Raw genomic sequence first — 24,035 nt, forward strand, 5'->3', positions numbered from 1 at the left:
TTGCAGTTCTGACTGCCCTTTCACGTGGAGCACAGTAAATGCACTGGCATTTTACTGATCAGATGTTGTGCTGTTTCTAGTTGAACAGGTTACGTGAAGTATGTGCACTCTGGTTGTTTGTAAAGAAGTTAAACCTTCTGGAAAGCAAAAATATAAAAGCAAAATACTGCAGATGCTGGAAATTTGAAACAAAAACAGAAAATGCTGGAAAAACTCAGCAGGTTTAACAGCATCTGTGGAGAGAAAAACGGAGTTAATGTTTCGAGTCAGTAGACTCTTCTGAGCTAAAGAGAAGTAAAAATGTGATGAAATTTATATTGTTTAAAGGGGTGGAGCAGGTGAAGCTGGATAGAAGGCCAGCGATAGGTGGGGACAAAGGAGAGATTGCCAAAGATGTCATGTACAAAAGGACAAAGGGATGTTCATGGTAGTGGTACTGGCTTCTGGAAAGCAAGTCTCCACTATGCATGGTGAAAACATAAAAGCCAAGTCAGCAGAAGCATCTCGATAATATTCATGATATTTGAAGGAGGAGTGCAGCCTTTTCTTCACCTTTCACATCATAACAAAGTGTGATTGTAAGTAAAACCTTTCCTACTCTTTTAGGGGTCACGTGCTTGTACTGATGATTAAGCCCTGAGTGCAGGTAACCTTAGGGGCGGAGCTTTCTAGTCATGGGCTTGGTTCAAGCATGTAGCTTCTACAAGAGCTCTGTAAATAAAGTTATCTGTTTCAAGTAAGAAACCTGTCCAGTACACCAAGTTTATTACAATTGGCGACAAGGATAAATAGCTCCGACGCTGCACCTCACTTCGTAAATGTGAGTACATCAATTCTTAAGGAAATAAAGAAAAGTATACTCACCTGTCATGCCACTCTTTGGCAGAATCGACCCTTATAACTCCAGCAATAGCTACTGTTGCTGGTAGTCCTTTATGCTCATCAAGATGAGGAATGTCTGTGCTGGGAAATGGAGCCCATTTTCTTCAAATGTTACCATTTATCATTCCTTGGCCAGATAACAGGTGCTCCCTCGAGTGTCCCATACAATGTGTTTCAGTCTCGACCTCAGAGCACCATCCCCGCTGCAAACAGCTAGTTAACAGCTTAGTGCCCAGTTAAAAGAGCCATTTCAAATTTGAGGGTCAGCATTCCAGCTTGAAACATTTCAGAGGCTAGAACATGTGTTTCACAGAAGCAGTTTCAACAGCGCTTAGTCAAAAACCTGTCAAGTGTTTCAGAAAGAGCCACAGATTATATGTGCAGAGCCCTTGCTGGCCTCAACCAGAACTGTTTCAAGTTCTGGGTTTGTGTAGGCAAATGCTAAACTGAATGGTACCAGATGCTTTCCCCTTGAATGTTTTCATTTTAGCCTGCTTAATTCCAGTGTAGAACAGACAACCATTAATGGAACTGCAGAGAAGTGCTTTTTCCTGGAGACTAGTTTGCCCAGTTGTAAAGCTTGCAAGTTGTGTGCTATTTTGATGTTTAAATTTTCATCAATGTGGGCTTTCTTTAACCAAGCTCAAAATTGTGCATGCAGGAAAGGGTGCTGCACTGTCTCCAGTGCCGTCTGTTGGATGACAGGTTAAACTGAGACCCTGTCTGCCGTCTCAGGTGGATGTAAAAGATTCCATAACACTATTTCAAAGAAGAGCTGGAGAGTTTTCCTCAGTGTCCTGGCTGACCCTCAACTATCATGTAAGATAGATTATCGCGTGTCAGAATCGTATTGTTAGTGGTAGCTTACTGTGCACATATTGGCTTCCACCTTTTCCATATTGCAACAGTGATTATGCTTCAAACTGACATCAATGGCCATCGTTGAATGAATTAGTAGTAAAAAGTCATGCGTTAGTTAAATGAAAGACCTTCTGTTGAGCAAGGGAGGGATCAAACCAGTCGTTGTCGATACAACTGATTGAAAATCAGCACATTGCCTTCCTACAATAGCAATGGAGCTAGAAGGTCATTGGTTCGTTGAGAAATTACTGCTTATTCCAACAAATGTTTTGAGGCTAAATGTTGAGGTTTTGTGGGCTTGAACATACAGTAAAATATTTAAATTGCTGGATTTGGTTATTTATGGCTTTTAGACAATATATAAGGAAAGGCCATTTTCAATCTTTTTCAAAATCCAGAGCTGTGATTGATGTAAAAAAATTAATTCAAGATCTTCCTGCTGTTACCGTAGAAAAGGAGTATGTGAGTATAAGGTGTCAGTGCTTCAGAGTACTGTTACTGTTACACAGAAGCTGTACATAGATAGAGCATTGCAAAAGTCTCTGATGGGAAACAGTCATTCTTCACATTGAAAGACATCCCTCCAGAAGTCAAGCCTGACTGTGTGCTTTTGCCTGAAATTATTCAGCTGTGAAGTTACGTTCTTGGATCCCCTCTGATTTTAGAATCATAGGTAAGTAGAGCACAGATTGTTGTGTCTGTACTGGCTTTTAGAAGGAGCAGACGTCATGCTTAGTCTTAAACCTTTGCTTTTTGTTCACAATCCTTTAAGTTCCTCATCCTCAAATATCTGTCTTAACTCCCTTTTAAAATTATTTATGGAGTCAGCTTCTATCAGGCCGAGCATTCCAGATCATGACATCTCCCTGAGTGAAAATATTTCTCCTCATCTCCATTCTAGATCTTTTTCCAATGATTTTAAATCTATGACCCATTCACCAGAGGGAATCTTTTTTCTCTGTACCTACTCAACCAAAACGTCTCATCATTTTGAAAACCTCTATTCAGTCACCTCTTAACCTTCTCTGTTCCGAGGAGAAGTCCTAACTTTCCCAACCTCTCCTCAGAACTGAAGTCCCTCATCCCTGGGAACATCCTGGTAAACCTCCTCTGTATCCTCTCTGAGGCCTTTACATCTTTCCTGAAGTGTGTGGCCCAGGATTGTCCACAATAGTCCAGCTGAGGCCTAACTGATGATTTATAAAGTTCTAGCAGGATCTCTTTGCTTTTATATTCTATTTCTCTATTTATATTCCCAGCTAACTCATATTCTTTTTAACTACCTTATCAACCTGCCCTATCACCTTTAAGAATTTGTGTATATGGACACCAAGGTCCCTCAGCTCATCTGTACTGTTTGCTATGGTGCCATTTACAGTAAGTAGCTGCAATATCTCTGAAGAAGGGTCATACAGACTCGATACATTAACTCTCCACAGATGCTGCCAGACCTGCTGAGTTTTTCCAGCATTTCCTGTTTTTGTTTCAGATTTCCAGCATCCGCAGTATTTTGCTTTTGTCTTAGTGGTTAACTCGCTGCCACTTCTCTTCCAGGAATGCCTACCTTGAAGAAGTACTGCTCTTCTCTCCGGCAGCTCTGAAGAAGGCTCACATGGACTCGCAACGTTATCTCTGTTTCTCTCAGATGCTGCCAGACCTGCTGAGTTTTTCCAGCATTTTCTGTTTTTGTTGCAATATCTCTATCTGCATTTCAGAAGGTCAATTCTTATAACTAGTTTTCTCATATCGTGTGAGTGCTTATGTGGCTGGTGCATGTCAACATTAGACCTGCAGAAGCTCATTAGCTAAAGTGGATTTTTATCTCATTTCATTTTAATCTGTTTCAAAGTTTGCCTTAATCTACATGATACCTTGGGCCTGATACTGACACAGAGGTAGAGCACATAGGAATAAATCTCTCCATGGCAGGTCTCGTGCAGTACCCAAGAGGAAACTGAAGTGAAAATATTCACTATCTCCTGCCAATATTCCTCTTGGGCTGGTTGCAAGAGGCTGAACAGAAATGATACAAGCTGGCTGCCTCATTTTCTCATTTGCTGCATGGTTTACAAAGCCCCATCACATCAGCAAAATGCTGGGAGTGAGATTTGTGAGATTCGCACAGGCTTTCAGCCCATTTAAGACTGAAACTAAGTTTCATGTTACAAGTGCCTTCATCAAAATGGATTATAATTTTGAGCCCAAATAAATGGGCTTCACTCCAAATACATAATGGCCTGCCAGTCTGAGATTACAAGGACCCAACTGGCGGTAAGGAACTCATCATGAATGTTGCCTGGACTGTCTCTTTTCATCAGCACACAACGATCCTATCAACTAGAATAAACTGGCTTGAGTCATTTCTCAAATGTTTTCTTCCCTCACTATATTATGCAAATGATGTATAATTACTGCATTACAATTAGTGTACCTCATTAACCTACAGTTACAGTTCAATTTGACACAGAGGCAGCTAATGGTGCTTTGCTTCCTCTGACTTGTGAATTAGCAATTTTTGTTTCACATCACCTTCCTTAACTCGTGCCCACCTGGAACATTTCAGCAATGCTGATATTTAGCATGTGAATTCAGACCCTTGAGGTCAGAAAGGGCTTGAGCAGCTCCATGGAACAGAGAAGTGTAAAATACCATTGTTTCCTAAGGGCATGACTTTTCATAAAATCGTAGAATGATACTGCATAGAAGGCCCATCATGTCTGTGCTGGCTCTTTCAAAGAGCTATCCAATTAGCTCCATGACCCTTTTTCCCCAAATGCTTCCCCTCCAAGTATTTATCTAATTCCCTTTTGAAAGTTCTTATTGAAATTGTTTCTGCCACACTTTCAGTCTGTTTCACTTTGTGGCACCACTGCAAAGCAATTCATGGAGCTCATAAATGATGATCATTTTCAATTTGAATTCTTTACAGACAAGGAATGTCTGAAAAAAGTAGATATACTTAGTGTCATGTAAGTCAGAACAATCTATCAGGGTCAAATGCTCCCTTTTACAGCTCTTTTATGAAAACATTAAAAAAAACAGTGCAGCAAAATGGACAGGATCGCATATAGTTTTTAAAATAAGATTGTTTCTGGAGAGTTTACGGCGCTTTCACAGACCAGGCTGACTTTATTAGTTACATGGAAGGAAGAGATGAAAAAAAAAATGAGCAATGGTTGCTGGAGGAATATTTAAGACTGCATCAGTTATTGAATGGGTAAATCTCCTTAGAACAGCAGAACTTAATGCAATACGTCTAAAAAAAATGATGTGCAATTGTTGGTGGCGTCAGCAGTTTTATCACACATTTTATGTTTAAATAATATCTTATTTACGATCATGCTTTCTCAGCTCCCAGTAATAGCTGTGTTCCAATCTCCAGTTACAGGGATGTGTTGAAAAGCCTGTTTCTCTTTGGTAGCCCACATTGAGGTTTTGTGATAGTGGCTTGCCTTGGCCCTAGTGATGTCTGTAATAGAATAAAAGAGGATCTTTTTAAACCTGTTATTTACATCAGTGGTGCCGTCATCGGTTCATACGTGAGAGAAACGGAGGCAGACTTATTCAGTGTAAACCCAGCTGGTTCAGCCATTAGACATAATTAATTCGTCCAGAACTGAAAGAGAGAAAGAAGAAAATACTCGCATTGATATTGCTTCTATCATATTGTCAGTGGAACCAGTTAATGAATTAACAGCCAATTAATTATTTTGAAATGTAGTGACCACTCGAGAGGCTAAATGGCCTACTCTTCCTAATATCTCATGTGGCTCGTTGTTTGATGAAGCTCCTGTGAAGCACCTTGAGAAGCTTTACAACGTTAAAGGTGCTATATGAATGCAAGTCCTTGTTGTTGTTGTTGATGTTACATTCTTTTCAACTTTACAGGATTACAGTTATCCACACCGCTGCCCCCCCCAACCTTAAAGTATGTGGGTCCACTACAACTTTGTGAATACTTAAAATGCACAGGTACATCAGAGGGCACATCAGTTTATTGTGGGTGACATTGTCGTAATCGTTGTTTCCAGTCATTAGTAACCATGTTGACGCCACAAGTCAGGTCATGCTTTGAACTACTAAAGAATACCAAGCAATCACATGTAGGCAGCTCGCTTTCTGAATTTCATGAATTAAAATAAAACCTGAAAGCTTCTTATTCATTTGTTTATGTGTCAAGCTCCAAAGACATGCAATTCAAACATAGTTTAATAAAAACCAATTTAAGTTATTGGATGTCCAAGCCGCCACTTCAGAGTTCTGCTAATCATTCAAATCCTTAAATTTCATCGGTTAAGAAGGTCGATTATTGATCCTATCATTCACCCAGTTCCCAGATAACCCTTTGATCTGGAGGGTCATCACCACATCTTTGGATTTTTCTCCCCTCCCACAAACATATTCAGATTTTTCATAGGACGATACAGCACAGGAGGCCATTCAACCCTTTGTGTTTGTGCTGTCTCTTTGGTAGAACTAGCCAATTAATCCCACTCCCAGCTCTTTTCTTGTAGCCATGTTTAAAATTGAAAATTAATTTCCTTTGCGATTCTTATACCAGTCTGTCTGTTCTATGGGGGGATCTGTTTGGAGAAAGCCTCTGATCCACTCGCAGCAACTGAGACTGAAGTTCACTTCCTAAACCTCACCTATAAAAGCCTCTGCAAAACAACTCTTTGAATACTGGTTCCTTCACATAAAAAGCCTCTGTAGGTTCTGCATGGCCTCTGATGTGGAAATCCAGAAAATGGAAAAGTGACTATGGTACCTGCATTATACGGAAACCCAACTGATGTCTGTCAAGGAAGGGAAGCTGCCCACCAGACCTGGACTGGCCTACATGTGACCCCAGTCCCACACTACATGGCAGACTTTTGATGCCTTCAGAAGTGGGCAAATGAATGCTGCTTTGCCAACATTAGTCATGTCCCAAGAATAATTTTAAAGGAAAGCTGAGACAGACTGTTTGGTTAATAGGTTCTAGCCCTGCTGTAAAAAACATTAAATCTGAGGTAACTGTAGGCTTATTATTAATCAATGTTATCTTGATAATGTACTTTTTGCAGTTTTCATTCATTCAGATCAAGAAGTAATGAGTTGGAGCTAACCAAGGTGTCATCAAACAGAGCCTGTTGTTTTTCACAAGGGTCAAATCTAACATCATCATTCCTATTTGTACAGTGCTCAGAGAGTGGAAAATAAGCATGTTTTGTGTTTAAAAACTGCTCTCTTCAAATATCCTGGTTCTCATCGATCACTTTCTCACCCTTAAATGTCAAATTCATCTGGCATTGACATTCAGTATGTTACAGCCTGAATTGTTCAAACTTCCTCCCAAAACTTGGCTTCAGCATGTTTGATTCAATCAAATGGGGAAAATCAGTGTGTCACTGAAAATTAGCATCTTTCATTTAAAAACTACTTTTTCCTCTCCTTTCCTGGAAATGCTGTGGTCTGTCCCCACGGGCCTAATTACAGTACCTCGCCCAAGTTTGCTAAGTGTGGACAGGGGATCTCAGCAGGCTAATCATCCACATGAGGCATATCACAGCCCAACCCTGTCCACAGGTGAACTTACTGTCTGAGGGTCACTGCATGACACGGATGGTAACACACACTCCACATCAAAACTTTTTGTCGCATTTTTCACAAAGCGTTTTCCAGCCAATGAAGTGTAGTCACTCTTGTAATTCAGGGGATATCCAGGCAAATTGCAGTTGCCCCTATTGCCAACTTAGTCATGATCAGCTCAGAACCTGGCATCATTCCAGTTGTTGAATGACAGTTCCACACCAGGCAGTGCATTTAACAAAATGGGGTTATTGGAATCTTCCATCCTGTACATACACAGAAAGAATACATTGTATTCTTCTTTATTCAGAGTTTTAGTTCAATCTTGTTTTTCAAAAGATTACATTAAAAGTGAATACCAATCCATTTTGACATGTTAATGTGGTCAGGTTCACGTTTGATTTCTGGAACCCAGCACGGTTGGGTGGGGACAAGGAGACACATGGAGTGACTGAAAAGCACAGTCTGGGAGACAAGCGTTCCTCGGATTGCTGGTTAAGGCTGTGGAGATTCAGTCTGGCCATTAGTTGAAGGTCACACAAACTGGAGGATTTATACTCACATAATAATTAAATGTTTTACGCAGATCACAAGCATGTGATGACAAGGGAAGGAAATATCAATCAGTGGCTTCTAAGTAGTCAGTCAGCTGGAAGCTTCAGTGAGGTTTCAGTCTGTGCACGCTGATCCAAAGCAGTGCTGGCATAGAAGGGAAAGGGACAACATTTGAAGTTCATGGCAGAAGAGGTTTGAGGGGCTGAACGGCTTTTTACCACTTCTTATGCTGAACCATCTCCCTGAGCCTGATTAGAACAAAAATAAACTTTTACAGAAACTCATCTGAAGTAACTGTATTTTAAGGTAAAGACACAATTTCCAAGGTTTACAGGTCAGTACAATTCTGGGTTAATCCCTGGTTTTGGAGAATCTTTGAGTTACCGACCTCACAGAAGGCAGTGGTAGATGCACGGAGAGAATACAGAAAAGAGGCTGGCCGTAGCCTTGCTGATTGCAAAGAAGCTACCGACCCTATCGGAAGTAAGTGGAGGCCAGGTAAAAACAGGGTCAGGTAAAACTGTGTTATCCCACTCAGCCAGTCTGTTGGCATTGCCAAGACTCTCACATGAACTGAGGTGAGGGACAAGACGTACCCTGGGGATTGAGTCAGCAGAGGAAGGAAAGAATGGAAATATAAGGGTGTTAAGCAGGATAGAAGAATGTGAAATCGTGCCCACGCCCCAGTGTCTTTAACCTCGGTTGTGTGAGTTGTTGAGTCTACAGCCCTTGCAGGTACTGAGCTTGGTATAGTCTCGCAATCTGGCACCCGAAATGCACATAGGTCAACATTTCTGCAGGCGTGCCATTCAGTAATATCCAGGTGCTGCATTTGTGTTGAATCCCATAAGAAATCGAGTTATAGTATGTGGCAGTCTTACTGCATAATGAGCTCTCTGGTGCAATTAAATAGGACATTTACAGATCACAGATTGTGGCCAATCATATTAATGACTTTGGTATGGCTTCAGTAAATAGTTAACAATTAGCCAACAGCTCATTTGAATTTTGTTTTGAGAGCATTGTTGTGCAGTTCTCCTGTCAGCAGATATTAAATCACCATCTGTTTTCTTGTCATTTATCCATTAAAGCAAATGGAACAAAAGCTAACCACCATTTCACATCTTGGCACACATTTCACTGACTTGGCTCCATTAACCCAATCTGTCCTAAGCAGTGAGAAAAGAGAGAACTTGGATTTCAGCACAACCTCAGAACATCCCAAAGCCCAGCCAGCATTAACCACTGTTGCAATGTGGGAAACATGACAGCCATTTTGTGCACAGCAAGCTCAAACAAACAGCAATATTATAATGACTGGATCATCAATTTTAGGTGTTTAGTTGAGGGATAAGTATTAGCCAACACACTAGGGAGACCCGTCCTGCTCTTTTCTTTTATTTGTTCATGGGTTGTGAGCATCACTGGCTAGGGCAGCATTTATTGCCCACCCCTAGTTTCCCTTGAGAAGGTGGTGGTCAGCTGCTACAATTGCTGTGGTGTAGGTACACCCACAGTGCTGTTAAGAAGAGAGATCCAGGATTTTGACCCAGCAACAATGAAGGAAGAGCAATATATTTCCAAGTTAGGATGGTGAATGACCTGGAGGAGAACTTCCAAGTGGTGGTGTTCCCATCTGCCTGCTGCCCTTGTCCTTCTAGATGATAGCGGTCATGAGTTTGGAAGGTGGTGTCTAAGGAAGCTTGGTGAGTATCTAGAATGCATTTTGCAGATAGTACACACTGCTGCTACTGTGCGTCGGTGATGGAGCGAGTCAATGTTTGTGGATGGGGTGCCAATCAAGCGGGCTGCTTTGTCCTGGACAGTGTCAAGCTTCTTGAGTGTTGTTAGAGCTGCACTCATCCAGGCAAGTGGAGAGAATGCCATCACACTCCTGACTTGTGCCTTGTAGATGGTGAACAAGCTTTGGGGAGTCAGGAAATGAGTCACTCTCTGCAGGATTCCTAGCCTCTGACCTGCGCCTGTAGCCACAGTTTTTATATGGCTAGTCCAGTTCTGTTTCTGGTCAATGGTAACCCTTAGGATGTTGATAGTGGGGGGTTTCAGTGATGGTAATACCATTGAATGTCAAGTGGCAATGGTTAAGTTCTCTCTTGTTGGAGATGGTCATTGCCAGGCACATGTATATGGCATGAATGTTACTTGCCATTTGTCAGCCCAAGCCTGGATATTGTCCATTTGGACATGGACAACTTCAGTACCTGAGGAATCACGAATGGTGCTGAACATTGTGCAATCATCAGAAAACATCCCCACTTCTGACCTTGTGATGGAGGGAAGATCATTGATGAAGCAACTGAAGATTGTTGGGCCTAGGGCACTATCCTGAGGAACTCCTGCAGTGATGTCCTGGAATTTAGATGATTGACCTCCAACAACTACAGCCATCTTCCTTTATGCTAGGTATGACTGCAACCAGCGGAGAGTTTTCCCCCTGATTCCCATTGACTCCAGTTTTGCTAGGAATCCTTGATGCCACACTCAGTCAAATGCTGCCTTGATGTCAAAGGCAGTCACTGTCGCCTCACCTCTGGAGATCAGCTCTTTTGCCCATGTTTGAACCAAGGCTGTCATGAGGTCAGGAGCTGAGTGACCCTGGCGGAATCCAAACTGAGCATCAGTGAGCAGGTGATTGCGAAGCCAGTGCCACTTGATATACTGCTGATGACCCTTTCCATCACTGGCATCTGTGATACTGGGGACCTCCACAGGAGGCCGAGATGGATCATCCAATTGGCACTTCCGGCTGAAGATTGTTGAAAATACTTCAGCCTTGTCTTTTGCACTGATGTGATGGGCTCCCCCATCATTGAGGATGGAGATATTTGTGAAGCCTCCTCCAGTGAGTTGTTTAATTATCCACCACCATTCATGACTGGATGTGGCAGGACTGCGAAGTAGTGCCCTGGGATCTTTTATGTCCACCTGAGAGGGCAGATGGGCCGCCGCTGACTGTCATCCCATTGAAAGGCAGCATCTCCAGCAATGTAGCAGTTGCTCTGGAGTATCAGCCTAATTAGATATCATAGAAAATAAAATAGATTAAATTTTCATTTTCAGGTTCTTGAACCCTTGCTCACAACAAAAGAGTGCATGACTTCAGAAGGCCATATTGACACTCCAGTGCTCCACAACAATCGAGTATTAAGGCAGTGTACATACTTTATCAAGCAATAGCTTCTGATCCTTGTTTTCAAATCCCTCAATGTAACATTTCTGTAACAGCCTTCGAGCTCTTTGCATTCATGCAGTTCTGGCATCTTTTGCATTCTCTATTTTAACTACTGCACTATTGAAAGAGGTGCCTTCAGCTGCCTAGGCACTAAGCTCTGGAATTCCCTTCATAAGCTTCTCTCTCCTTTAAAATGTTCCTTCAAGCCCAAGTCATCAGTTCTAATGTATACTTATGTTGATCAGTGTCAAATTTTGTTGCCTTGGGACATTTTACTATTTCAAAGGCACCATATAAAGGCAAATTGTTGCTGTTGTTCCCAATAGCAGCTGCTGACAGAACAGCATCAGCTGAGATCTGGAAACTGGAGTGACATCCTGGACTTTGTGCCCAGTTTCTGGAGTGGGTCTTGAACTCAGAAGCTTAGGACTCAGTAGTGAGTGTTATCACTGAGCCAAGGCTGACACATCCCACAGGCAGTGCATTTCAGGATTGAGTGCCTGATAGTTATCTTTCGCCTTTTGAATTCTGCACAGAAAACATCTGGTTTTCCAATGGTGGATGAAATGGATCAAGCAATATGTGTGCAACAGTTAGTGCTTATTTAAAAGACATTCGGGCACTAAGCACTTTTATGCGCGTGTGATGAATCAAATTCTTGCACTTGTACAGACTATTTGTTTTCAAGATTGTCAACCAGTTTTAGCCTGGGAAAAAAAAAGACTTAATTTTACCCGAAATTAACGTTGTAGTCACAACACATTGGCCTGAATTTTTTGAAGGTGGGGGCTCGCTTCCCGCCATCCATAGAGTCGGCAGTGATCACATCGCTGCTGACTCCGACTGCCCCGCAGCCAATTTTCGCCCCTCACTTGGGAGGAAGTCCCGCCTTAGAGAGGTGCCAGCCAATCTGATTGGCCGGCAGCTCTCCAGTCCCTGCAGCAACTGCAGAAGAGGAACTACACCAACCTGTCTGAGCCTAAATGCTGGAGGACAAGTGTAATGGGTCCCAGAGCAGGGAGGGTAGAGAAGGCCTGGGGTCTCACCAGGGGGGGTGATCAGGGTCTCGAGTAAGAGGCCGGGTGGGGGAAAGGAGGTCTGGAGGTCACCAGGCCTTTAGGGGAGGGTTCCCCCCCCACCCCAGTCAAAAAGGAGCTTCTGATGGAGGAGCCCCCATACCCCTTCCCACCTGGCCTTCCCCCACGGAGGTTCAATCCTCCTGCCAGCCTAAAAATTGAGGCTGGACTGGAAACAGCCCTTAGGTGGCCATTAATTGGCCACTTTAGGGCCTCAACTGGGGCAAGGGCGGGATTCCCGTCCAAGGCCTTGTCCGCTCCAGCGTAAAATCGCTGTGTGGTTGGGGCGGGCGAGAACCCAGAGGGAATCCCACCCCTTCAATTTCAGACTGCCCCCCCCGCCCACCCCCCACCACTACCCACCCACCAGTGAGGAGCATAACATTCAGGCCATTGAGACATTGTGCTGATTCCATATTAATTATTGGACTGTCAAACAACTGCTATGTCTATAGCTCAGGGCAGTTAGAATTTTTACATTGTATGCTAATGCCATTTTACACTCCTGTCAATTTGTACAACAGATCTCATGCCTCAAAACCTAGCGACACTGAAGGAACAGCAGTATAGTTTCAAGTCAGGTCTCTCTGGCCCAGTCTGGCTGATAAGCTCTTAAGGACTCTTAATGGTAGACATTGAAGTCTCCCACCCAGAGTAATTCTGTGCTCATGCTACTCTCAGTACTTCTTCCAAATTGTGCTCATTATGAAAGAGTACTGATTCACTAAACAAAAACAAAAATACCTGATTCACTAGCTGAGGGGGGTGCTATAGATGATAATTAGCAGGAGGTTTCCTTGCCCATGTTTGATCTGATGCCATGAGACTTCATGAGATCCAGAGTCAATGTTGAGGACTCCCAGGACTACCCCCTTCTAACTGTGGGCCATTGTGCCGCCACCTCTGGTGGGTCTGTCCTGTCAGTGGGACAGGACCTACCCAGGGATGGTGACAAAGGAGTGTGGCTGCAATGTATGATTCTGTGAGTGTGACAATGCCAGGTTATTGCTTGTCTAGAGGCCTATTTCACTACTCCATTCTTCCACCTTTACTATTCCCCAACCCCACCTACCGTTGCTTATCTCATCTTGCTTTCCTCTCCAAAGTCCTTGAGCGCATTGTCATGATCCAATTTGATTCCAATCCCTCACAAAATTCCCTCTTTGGATCCTTTTTAAGCTGGATTCCAAGCTGCCCACTGCAAGGAGATCTGAGATGGAGTCACCAACGGTATCTTCTGTAATTGTGACTTCCTGGTACTCATCAGGCTCTTTAGGAATTCAACAGATCAGAGCTCACTTGCCCTCGGAAAGAGTTACATATTTGTGGAAGACGAGATAGGAGAATGGGCTCTGAGGTAAATGCATTGTCCAGTGTGTTAGTAAACTGCACAGGCCAGTAATGTCCATGGTTTTAATCCTACCCCGGGATAAACTAGCTAATTTCAGTCAGGCCACAGCTGAGACATTACATATGACCTCAGAAGCCCTGGCCTCAGTTAGTCCTGCTCTCGATCTCTGTCCCGTGACACCTGCTATAAAGAGTGCACATGGCTGTCCTGACTGTGATGCCCTCCGCCAGCCAATAACATGCTGATGTTCACGGCCTGAGCTTGCCCATGATGAGTGGGCACTTGAGTGAGGTACTTGCTGGGGGTGGGCAGTGACTGGCAGTGAGAAAATTGATGCTTACATATGGAGAAATTTAAAGTGATTTTTTTATCAGCATGCCCTGAAGTCAGTAATTCCGATGAAGAGCAATGTTAATTAGACTCTCAACTCTGCGCCACAGTTTAAGAACACAGTAAATATTTAGAATTGACAAAATGAATTTGGTCTTTGGCAGAAAAATGAAGCTAATTAAAAAATCATGGCTCAAACATAATGACAATACTAGCTGTACCATAAAAATTGAAATGTGTTTACGGGTGAGTAGAATCTGAAGTTAATTAAATCTGCTGTATTGTTGAGTTATTAATAAGGATTTCTTCAGGAGACTTTTAATCATCTTTATATCCTTTACTTTTGAAGTCAAGTTATTGTTACAGGTTGTCCAGAAAGATAGACCAGTAAAACTGCTCCCAGTTCCCAGACACAGCCTCTGTCCCTGGGCACTGCTGGGCTGCAGTGTAAGTTAATAGATAACCCCAGCTCTCATTGTATGGGGAAAGTGCCAGGTCTCAGCCTGATACAGCTTCCTCATCCCCCTAACCTTTCACCCATCCTATCCAAATGTCACCTCTCATCCCAACCCAACATGAACAATCACCCAACCCCGCTCCCTACATCCAGTCCTCCAACCTACATGACAACAGTAATAGTATATCATTGGCTCTGATGTGCTGCGGTAATGAAAAGCACAATATAAATGAAATACTTTATTCAACTTTGCATATGGCCGACACTTTATAGCATTGGTGAAATAGCTTCAGTGAACAAATCAAGTTCTACTAGTTTGAGACTGCCCTAAGAATTAGCGTTCATAAGAAGTGCTACAAATTTTAATCTTTAGCCGTCCTCAGTTGGTTTATGAAGCAGAAATTGTTTTCCCAGTCACGTTTCCTGATCTGCAGCACTGAAATAAGACCTTTCTCCATCTGAGACTCAATTTTTTCTCTCAAGAATTATGGATGTGCAGCTGACCCAGGTTATTCTGTGGATATAATTATTGCTGCTGAGACATGAAGATGTAATGCCAGCCCTGAATGATTTACTTCTCACTTAAAGTTAAAACACATCTAATTATCCTCAGCCACAGTCTCAGGCTGAACCAGACTGCTCACAATCTCAGCATCCTACTTAATCCGAAGTTTAGCTTCCAAACTCATATCCTCTTCTTCACAAAGATCACTGAATTCCACCTCCATTGTATCATCTATCTCCGCCTGTACTTTAGAGCAGTTGTTGCTGAAATTCTCATCCATACCATTGTTATCTCCAGACTCAACTAATTCATTGCTTTCCTGGCTGGCCTTTCAACTTTTGCACTTGAACCTATCTAATTTTCTGCTATCCATATTCTAACTTGCACCAAGTCCCATTTACCCATCACCCCTATGCTCGCTGACCTACACTGGCTCCTGGTCCCCCAATGATGAGTCATAATGCTGTGAAGTTTACAAGAAAAAAGGAGCAGGAAGCTATGGACAGGATGACAATAGATAAAGAAGACATACTAAAAAGATTAACATTACTGAAATTTGATAAGTCACCTGGTCCAGATGGAATGCATCCCAGGTTGTTGAAAGAAGCAAAGGTAGAAATACCAGAGCCATTGGTCACAATCTTTTAATCCTCATTGGATACAGGAGCAGTGCCAGAGAATTGGGGAGTTCTTAATGTTGTACCATTATTCAAGAGAGGGGAGATGGCCAGACCAGACAGCCTAACATTGATGGTGGGGAAATTATTGGAAATAATTATCAGGGACAAAATAAACTTTTCCTTTGGATAAACACGGGTTACTCAAGGAAAGCCAGCAAGGATTTGTTAAAGGCAATTTGTGATTGTCTAACTTGATTGAATTCTTTGATGAAGTAACAGAGAAGATTGATCAAGTTAATGCAGTGGATGTTGTATATATGGATTTTCAGAAGGCATTCCAAAAAGTGTCACACAGAAGACGAAAGCCCATGGAATTAAGGGGAAGGTGTGTTATTAATACAAAATTGACTCAGTGACAGGAAACAAGGGATGGTGCTGGATGGATTGTTTTAAGATTAATGGAGCTTTGCACCAAGTGTCACTTTGACTCCTTAGTCTTTTTAATTTTTATAATGGTTTAGACATGGGTGTAGACAGTAGCATTACAAAGATTTCAGATAATACAAAACTTGACAAATTAATAGATAGTTGCTGGCTTCAAAATGACATAACCAGGATGGTGAAATGTGCAGAAGCATGACTTAGGAGTTCAGTGCATGAAGTGTGACGTGGGGAGGAGCAATATAGAAAGACAGTATATCACAAATGGCACAATTGTGAAAAGCTTAGAAAGCAGAGAACCTTGGAGCCTATATACAAAAATCCTGGAGGTGGCAGGACAAGTTGATGAAGTGGTTAAAAAAGCATGAAGGTTTCTTGGTTGCATAAATAGAGGGATAGAATATAAAAGCAAAGATAGCATGCTAGAACTTCATTAATTTTTGGTACAACCTCAGCTGGCGTATTGTGGACAATTTTGGGCCCCACACTTAAGGAAAGATGCAACGGCTGTCAAGAGGGCACAAAAGAGGTTTACCAGGATGTTCCCAGGGATGAGGGACTTCAATTCTGATTAGAAAATTTACTGTTCTCCCTGGAACAGCTAGAGGTGACCTATTAGAGGATTTCTAGACGATGACAGGTTTAGATAGAGTAGAAATGAAGAAAACTTATTCCCTCTGATGACTGGGTCAATAACTAGATGTCATGGGGCTGAATAAAATGCTGGGGCGCTGAGGGCAGGATCTGCACCTGGAAGTCAGCAGCTTTTTGACTTCCAGTCTTGCCTTCGAAACGCACCCGATAATACATTGATTGGAGCTAATCAAGCTGAAGGATGGGTTTGAGGCCTTCTTCATGCCCAATGAATGCTGTAGGGCGGGATGTCCGGCCTTTGAGGTCGTAGGCCATGACCCAGGACAAGGTCACGTACCTTAAAGGTCCCCCAGCAGTGTAAGGGGACCCAGCAGGTGCAGGATTGAGTAAGAGATCTCTGAAAGAAATGTAATTGGGCAGTCTGCCGGCTTTTAAGGTGAATGAAGTGGTGTGCAGCAGGTTGTGTGATGTTACTGAGGTCTCCACAGACTGCCTGGAATGAGCCTGTTGCAACGAAGTTGAACGCAACAGTAACCTTCAGAGCCACAGGCATTGGGTGCATCCCTATGCAGTTGGAGATCTCCCCTGTGAGCATGTCACAGAGTGATGTGACCATGGCTCTTGATAGCTTGAGTCTTCTCCTGAACTGAGTCTCTACAATTGCAGATAGCTCAATCTCTGCCTGTCGACTCTAGGGGCTGGATTAGACCTCCTAAGCCTCTGCAGAGGGCCTCTGAGTGGCACCAGACCATCAGGCTCTGGCACTGCTCTGTCCCCTTCATGAACTATCAGTGACTCCTGTACCTCCTGTTCTGCTCTTCTTCATCTCACTCTCTCCATCCTCCTCCTCATTAGAGGTCGTATCTCCCACTGAGACCATAATGCCCATATGTCACAGACAAGGGCAACAGACACACGGGAGCATCACCACCTGGAATTTCCCTTCCAAGCCACACACCATCCTGACTTGGAAATATATCGCAGTTCCTCCACTGTCACTAGAACAAAATCCTGGAACTCGCTCCCTAACAGCACTGTGGGTATACCTACACCACGGGGACTACAGCGGTTCAAGAAGGTAGCTCATCACCACTTTCTCAAGGACAGTTAGGAATGGGCAATAACTGCTGGCCTAGCCAGCGATACCCACCTCCTGTGAATACATTTTTAAAATTACCATAGCATAGGCAGGGTTCTGACTTTTAAGCCTGTGTGCATACCATATAATTCAAAACTGGCGTGATGACATCAGAAACGCTGCCCGGCATCATCAAGCCTAATGTGGAAATCACGCCCGCTTTGGGAGCATATTACTCAGTCCATAGATTTAAAGGCATTGGAAATAAGATCTGGGGGAGAGATGAGAAATATTTTCACTCAGTCAGTTTCTCACTTTGTTGGGATGGTTAACATTCTGCCTGAAAAGCTGGTAGACTGCTTAAATAATTTTAAAAGAGAGTGAGGAAATTACAGGGTTACAAACCAAAAGCGGGTTGTGGGATTAGGCACAGCTGCTCTTTCAAAGAACCAGCACTGGCAGAACAGGTCAAATGTCCTCCTCCTGTGCTGCACATTTCTATGATTCTATGAGTTAAACTTCTTTGCAATTTATTGTTGGTCTTTATCTCTGCAATTTTGCATTCACTCTTTGTCAAGTGAAGAAGCTGCATTGTCAAAGTGTAAGGATGTAACTTCCTGTAATAATATACCAACTCCAGGCTGCTCCAGTCATTGTTGACCAGTGTTTCAACTGAAAGTGTCAATAATGAACAAGATGAGATGACTGCACTTCAATAATAAAAGCTCTGAGTAACTCTTTCTTTTCCTTCCTTTGAGCTTTTCCTCCTTATTTGACAAGAATTGCACTGACTTAATTAATAAGGAGCCTGATTCATAGCTTGATAACTAGATACCTTGGCAAGCTAAGCCGCTGTATGAGTTTAATGAAATCAACGTGGCTGCTCTCTCATGGTTATTCAATTAGACAATATCATAGTAAGCTGGTTGTATGCGCATCACATCATTGGTAATAAAGAATATCTCACTGGAATTGAAGAGTTTTGATGCTGTTTCACGGGAGGGAAAAGGAATTCAGATGTTGTAATTACAGTAACATAAATAGAATACTTCACAGGAAAAAATTGATTTCAGAAGGGATGAAGACTTAATAAGGCAAAGACGTGAATATGTTTGCAAGGTTGGCCTTATGATTGGAATACGTTGTGCTTTCCACCTTTCCCTCTTGAATGTTCTATCTATAAAAGTGATTGAACATAGTTCCAAATTATTATTAATTTGTTCTCTACATGTCATTTGGATTATTGGCAGACGGACTATGGATTGACACTTTTTCTTAAGCTATGCTGTCTCCAGATGCACACGACTGCCATCTTAAAAATGTGTTCACTTCCTGGGATTGGATGGTGAGCAGAGTATGTTTGAACTATTACCTCGAGAAAAGTTGGACTTTCCCCTCCTACAGATTTGCCTCCCTCAATTGTTGTGCTAATGGTGGATGGAAGGGTGGGCGGATGTGTTGTGTATGTCCAGCTGGCTGTGGGAGAGCAGCACAGCCTGCGAGCTGAGAACGGATGATTTAATTTGTTGCTTGGCTTAAGCAGAAGAAAGAGAGATTCATACCAGACCAGTTTTTTTTTATATGTTGCAAAGGTATGCCACTTGAATTGAGCGAGTAGAATATAAGAAGCAACAAATCACATGCTAGGTAAAGGTCTTGTGCTTCTGTATATAAAAAAAAAACAAATTGCTCCTCCCACCAAAGTTACCAGAGTTTATGTCTGTTGTTTTCCTTGTACCATGAAAATCAGTGAGAAAAAATATTAACAGAGGGAGCAAAAGCTAACAAAGATACAAAATATGGGTCAGCTGACATTTTAAAAATTAATCATCCATGTTGGCCAGATATCTTTCCTGTCAGAAGCTGTATAACAATATAAGTAAACTGGTACATTGTTTGTTTCAGGTTATTGGAATAGTGCTGAGCTGCCTGTACCTGAAGACACTATCCCAACATAGGGATGAATTTGACGGATTCAGAATGTTCATTCCCTATGAGCTGCTGGATCTTTCAGGGGCTGGATGGTGCTTGTGTCTGCCCAGAGAGGAAGGTTACCAACCAGTGGAGAGAGCTGAGAGCAATGCTGACACCCCAGATGCAGTGAGTTCTGTTCAAGAAATGCAACCGATGAGCATAGAACAAGAAGTGAACTGAGCTAAGATTCCAAGAGCCAACGAGTGTTAAAAGTTTGTCACCTGTCAGCTCGACAACACTGAAAAGAGATGTGCTGGGTTTGACATTCTCCATATGTAATGTGACTGGCTTTTGTTAAGTTTATTGAGGTGTGGGAGACAATTTCATGCTCTTGTTAGTAATGGCACCCTGTCACCATGTTAGCAAAAGCCAGAGGCAAGTGGAAGTGAGCTCAGACTTAGTATATTTGGAGAAGATGGTATAGATCCTGTCCAAATCACTCAGCCCTCACTGCTCCCGATTGACAGTTCTGTGTCTCAGACAGCCTAAATGCATTGAAAATTAAATCACTGTTTTAAAAAGTAAATCACTCAGCTAAACCTGATGGAGAAATAACGCAAGCTGGAAGTATGTACCAGCTTGCGCACAACTTCCTAAGCTGCAATCTCAGCTGTTGGTCTTGGTTAAGCCACTGGAGGAATTGCTGAGTAGGGAACAGGGGTTTCAGCTTTGGAATGAGGGAAGACTGCCAATATGTTAACTTGGCCAATTTTATATTTCTCTTGGCATCTATTTATGGGGCATTTAAATCCTGGAAACCCACATTTCCCAGTGCCATAATATTTTGTGTGCTTTTCCATTAAGGATTAGCCAGTATACACTTTATTTTAAAAGTGCTGGTATCTTCTCATTATGCTACTTGCTGTATGGAGACCAATTAAATTTACACAAGTGTTGTCAGGTAACCTTCAGCTTGACACCATTGGCAGTATAATAAGAGCAATGCAAAGTTTGTAAAGGTTCTGTGTATCCATAGCACTGCCAGTAATCTTCCATTATTTTAATGTCAATAGACAGTTAACGGGCCTTTATAGTGACATTGATTCAATTGGAATTGCAATGGCAGTACGATCTCCATTTTTCCTGGTTGGGCAATAATGCAGAGTCAGCAATATAATGGGACTGCAGCCTTTGTGTCAACCTAATAACTATGGGTGTGGCAGATGCTGTGCATAACATTGCTCAGAGTCCATTGTACTATGACTTCTCAGTTTCTCAACTGTCAGTCTCATGCCACAGCATTGCATTGATTTATTCTGTGTTAGTTCATGGCACTGCCTTACACTTGTTTATCCCAGGACGATATTTTCACATTACAGTGCCTAGTTTTATAAGACCATAAGACGTAGGAGCAGAAGTGGGCCATTCGGCTCATCAAGTCTGCTCTGCCATTCAATGAGATCATGGCTGATCTGATAATCCTCAATTCCACTTTCCTGCCTTTTCCCCATAACCCTTGATTCCCTTACTAATTAAAACCTGTCTACCTCAGCCTTGAATATACTAAACGACCCAGCCTCTACAGCTCTCTGCAGTAAAGAATTCCACAGATTCACTACCCTCTGAGAGAAGAAATTCCCACTCATCTCTGTCTTAAATGGGTGACCCCTTACTCTGAGATTATGCCCTCTGGTCCTAGACTCTCCCACAAGGGGAAACAACCTCTCAGCATCTACCCTGTCAAGCCCCCTAAGAATCCTATGTGTTTCAATAAGGTCGCCTATCATTCTTCTAAACTCCAATGAGTACAGACGCAACCTACTCGACCTCTCCTCATAAGAAAATCCCTCCATACCCGGGATCAGCCTAGTGAACCTTCTCTGGACTGCCTCCAATGTCAGTATATCTTTCCTTAGATAAGGGAACCAAAACTGTTCACAGTATTCTAGATGTGGTCTAACTAGTGCCTTGTATAGTTTGAGCAAGACTCCCCTATTTTTACACTCCAATTCCTTTGAAGTAAAGGCCAACATTCCATTTGCCTTACCTATTACCTGCTGAACTTGTATGCTAGTTTTTTGTGATTCATGCACGAGGACCCCCAAATCCCTCTGTGCTGCAGCTTTCTGCAGTCTTTCTCCATTTAAATAATATTCAGCTTCTCAATTCTTCCTGCCAAAGTGTATAACCTCACATTTTCCCACATTATATTCCATCTGCCAAGTTTTTTCCCACTCACTTAACCTGACTATTTCTCTGTAGATTCTTTGTGTCATCCTCACCACGTGTCTTCCCACCTATTGTGTCATTTGGAGACTTGGCGATGTACATTCACTTCCCTCATCCAACTCATTAATATATATTGTAAATAATTGTGGCCACAGCACTGATCCCTGTGGCACTCCACTAGTTACAGGTTGCCATCCTGAAAATGCCCCCCTTATCCCAACTCTCTGGGCTGGCTTTTACCTTCGGCGAGCAGGGGGCAGGGCCCGCTTGCCGACAGCAAAATGACACGGGATGACATCGGGCGGAACCCTCAATGTCATCCTGCCCCATTTAAATTTTCAGGAAGGAGGGCCTGCAGCAAAATCAGCTGTCCACCCACCGACCTGTCAATGGCCAATTGAGGCCATTGACAGGATAATTAAAACAATTAAAGGCCCTGCCCGTCCAACCTTAAGGTTGGTGGACAGGCCAGGAGCCCCGGCGGGCTTCTGAAAAAACATGAAACCTCATCCACCGGTGGGATGAGGTTTCATGTAGGGTTTAAAAAAGTTTATTAAAGTTTCAGTGAAATTTATTAACATATCCCATCTTGTGTGACATTGTCACATGGGGGGCACATGCTAAGGATTTTATTATTTTTCTATTTTTAAAGTTTATACAGCTGTCAGCGATCTCCCTGAGGCGGCACTTATCCTCAGGGAGATGTGCGCTCTTTCGTGCGCATGCGCGAAAGAGCCCACTCTCGCATTTAGGGAATCCCCCCCCCCTGCCCGCACAGGAAGTGCACAGTGCTTCCCAGCAGACGTCATGCTGGGCGGGCCTTAATTGGCTCGCCCATGTAAAATGGCAGCGCAGCCCACTCCTCCGGCAGGGATCGGCTCCCTGCGCACTGGAAATTGAATCAGGCCCGCCCGCCCAAGAGGCAGAAAATTCTGCCCTCTGTCTTCTATTAGTTAGCCAATCCACTATCCATGCTAATATACTACTCCCAACACCGTGGGCTCTTATCTTATTAAGTAGCCTTATGTGCAGTACCTTATCGAACGTTTTTTGGAAATCCAAATATATTACATTCTCCTTTTTCTATCCTGCTTGTTACCTCCTTAAAGAATTCTAATAAATTTGTCAGGCATGATTTCTCCTTCATGAAGCCATACTGACTCTGCTTGATTATATTATGCATTTCTAAATGATCTGCTATTACATCCTTTGTAATAGACTCCAACATTTTCCCAATGACAGTTGTTAAGCTAACTGGCCTATAGTTAACCTGTTTTTTGTCTCCCTCCCTTTTTGAATAAGGGTGTTACATTGGCAGTTTTCCAATCGTCTGGGACTTTTCCAGAATCTAAGGATTCTTGGAAGTTTACTACTAGTGCATCCACTATCTCTGTAGCTACTTCCTTTAGTATCCTGGGATGCAACTCATCTGGTCCAGGGGACTTATCGGCCTTCAACTCCTTTAGTTTGCCTAGTACTTTTTCTCTAGTGATAGTTATTGTATTTATTTCCTCTCCCCTGCCTTTTGCCCCTTGATTATTTAGTATTTTTGGAATGCTATTAGTGTGTTCTATTGTGAAGACTGATGCAAAGTATTTAATCAACTCCTCTGCCATTTCCTGGTTCCCCATTATTATTTCCCCAGCCTCATTCTCTAAGGGGCCTATGTTCACTTTGGCCTCTCTCTTCCTTTTTATATATTTAAATAAACCCTTAGTGTCTGTTTTAATATTATATTGCTAGTCTACCCTCAAAATTTATTTTCTCCCTCTTCATTTTTTTTTGGTTTTTAAATCTTTCCCAATCTTCTGGCTTACCACTAATCTTTGCCACATTGTATGTTTTTTCTATCATTTTGATACTATCCTTAACTTCCTTGGTTAACCATGGTTGATTTATCCCCTTCCTAGAATCCTTCTTCCTCACTGGGATATATCTTTGTTGTGAGTCATGGATTATTTAAACGTCTGCCATTGTTCATCAACTGTCTTTTCTGCTTAACTCCTTTCCCAGTCCGCTCCAGCCAACTCTGCCCTCATTCCTTTGTAATTACCCTTATTTAAGTTTAGCACAGTTGTTTCTGACCCAAGTTTCTCACTCTTAAACTGAATGCTAAATTCTAACATGTTATGGTACTGTTTCCTAGGGAATCTTTTACTCTGAGATCCTTTATTAAACCTGCCTCATTACACTTTATCAGATCCAAAATAGCCTGATCCCTGGTTGGATTGACAACATATTGTTCTAGGAAACTGTCCTGAATACATGAAAATTCTATGAATTTTTGCTTGTGGCTACCTCTGCCAGTTTGATTTTCCCAATCTACATGAAGTTTAAAGCCACCCAAGATTAATGTACTGCCTTTTTTACATGCCCTT

The 24,035-nt window shown here is 42.5% G+C and overlaps 1 protein-coding gene across 5 annotated transcripts in view; it reads left to right on the plus strand.

The window, feature by feature from the left end:
- The window catches only part of LOC144694903 (tetraspanin-15), a 178,375-nt gene extending 156,851 nt beyond the window's left edge, over nt 1-21,524 (plus strand). For 4 of the 5 annotated variants that reach the window (XM_078565643.1, XM_078565646.1, XM_078565645.1 and 1 more), the window contains one exon: nt 19,420-21,524. In XM_078565643.1, the coding sequence (XP_078421769.1) occupies nt 19,420-19,668 (249 nt within the window). In that variant the 3' untranslated portion in view covers nt 19,669-21,524. Of the gene's footprint in view, nt 1-3,672; nt 4,037-19,419 lie in introns of those variants that run through there. The other variant, XM_078565644.1, reaches the window with a different exon arrangement.
- Nucleotides 21,525-24,035: the final 2,511 nt, after the last annotated feature.

Source organism: Cetorhinus maximus, chromosome 20, assembly GCF_964194155.1.
Source record: "Cetorhinus maximus chromosome 20, sCetMax3.hap1.1, whole genome shotgun sequence".
NCBI classification, from domain to species: domain Eukaryota; kingdom Metazoa; phylum Chordata; class Chondrichthyes; order Lamniformes; family Cetorhinidae; genus Cetorhinus; species Cetorhinus maximus.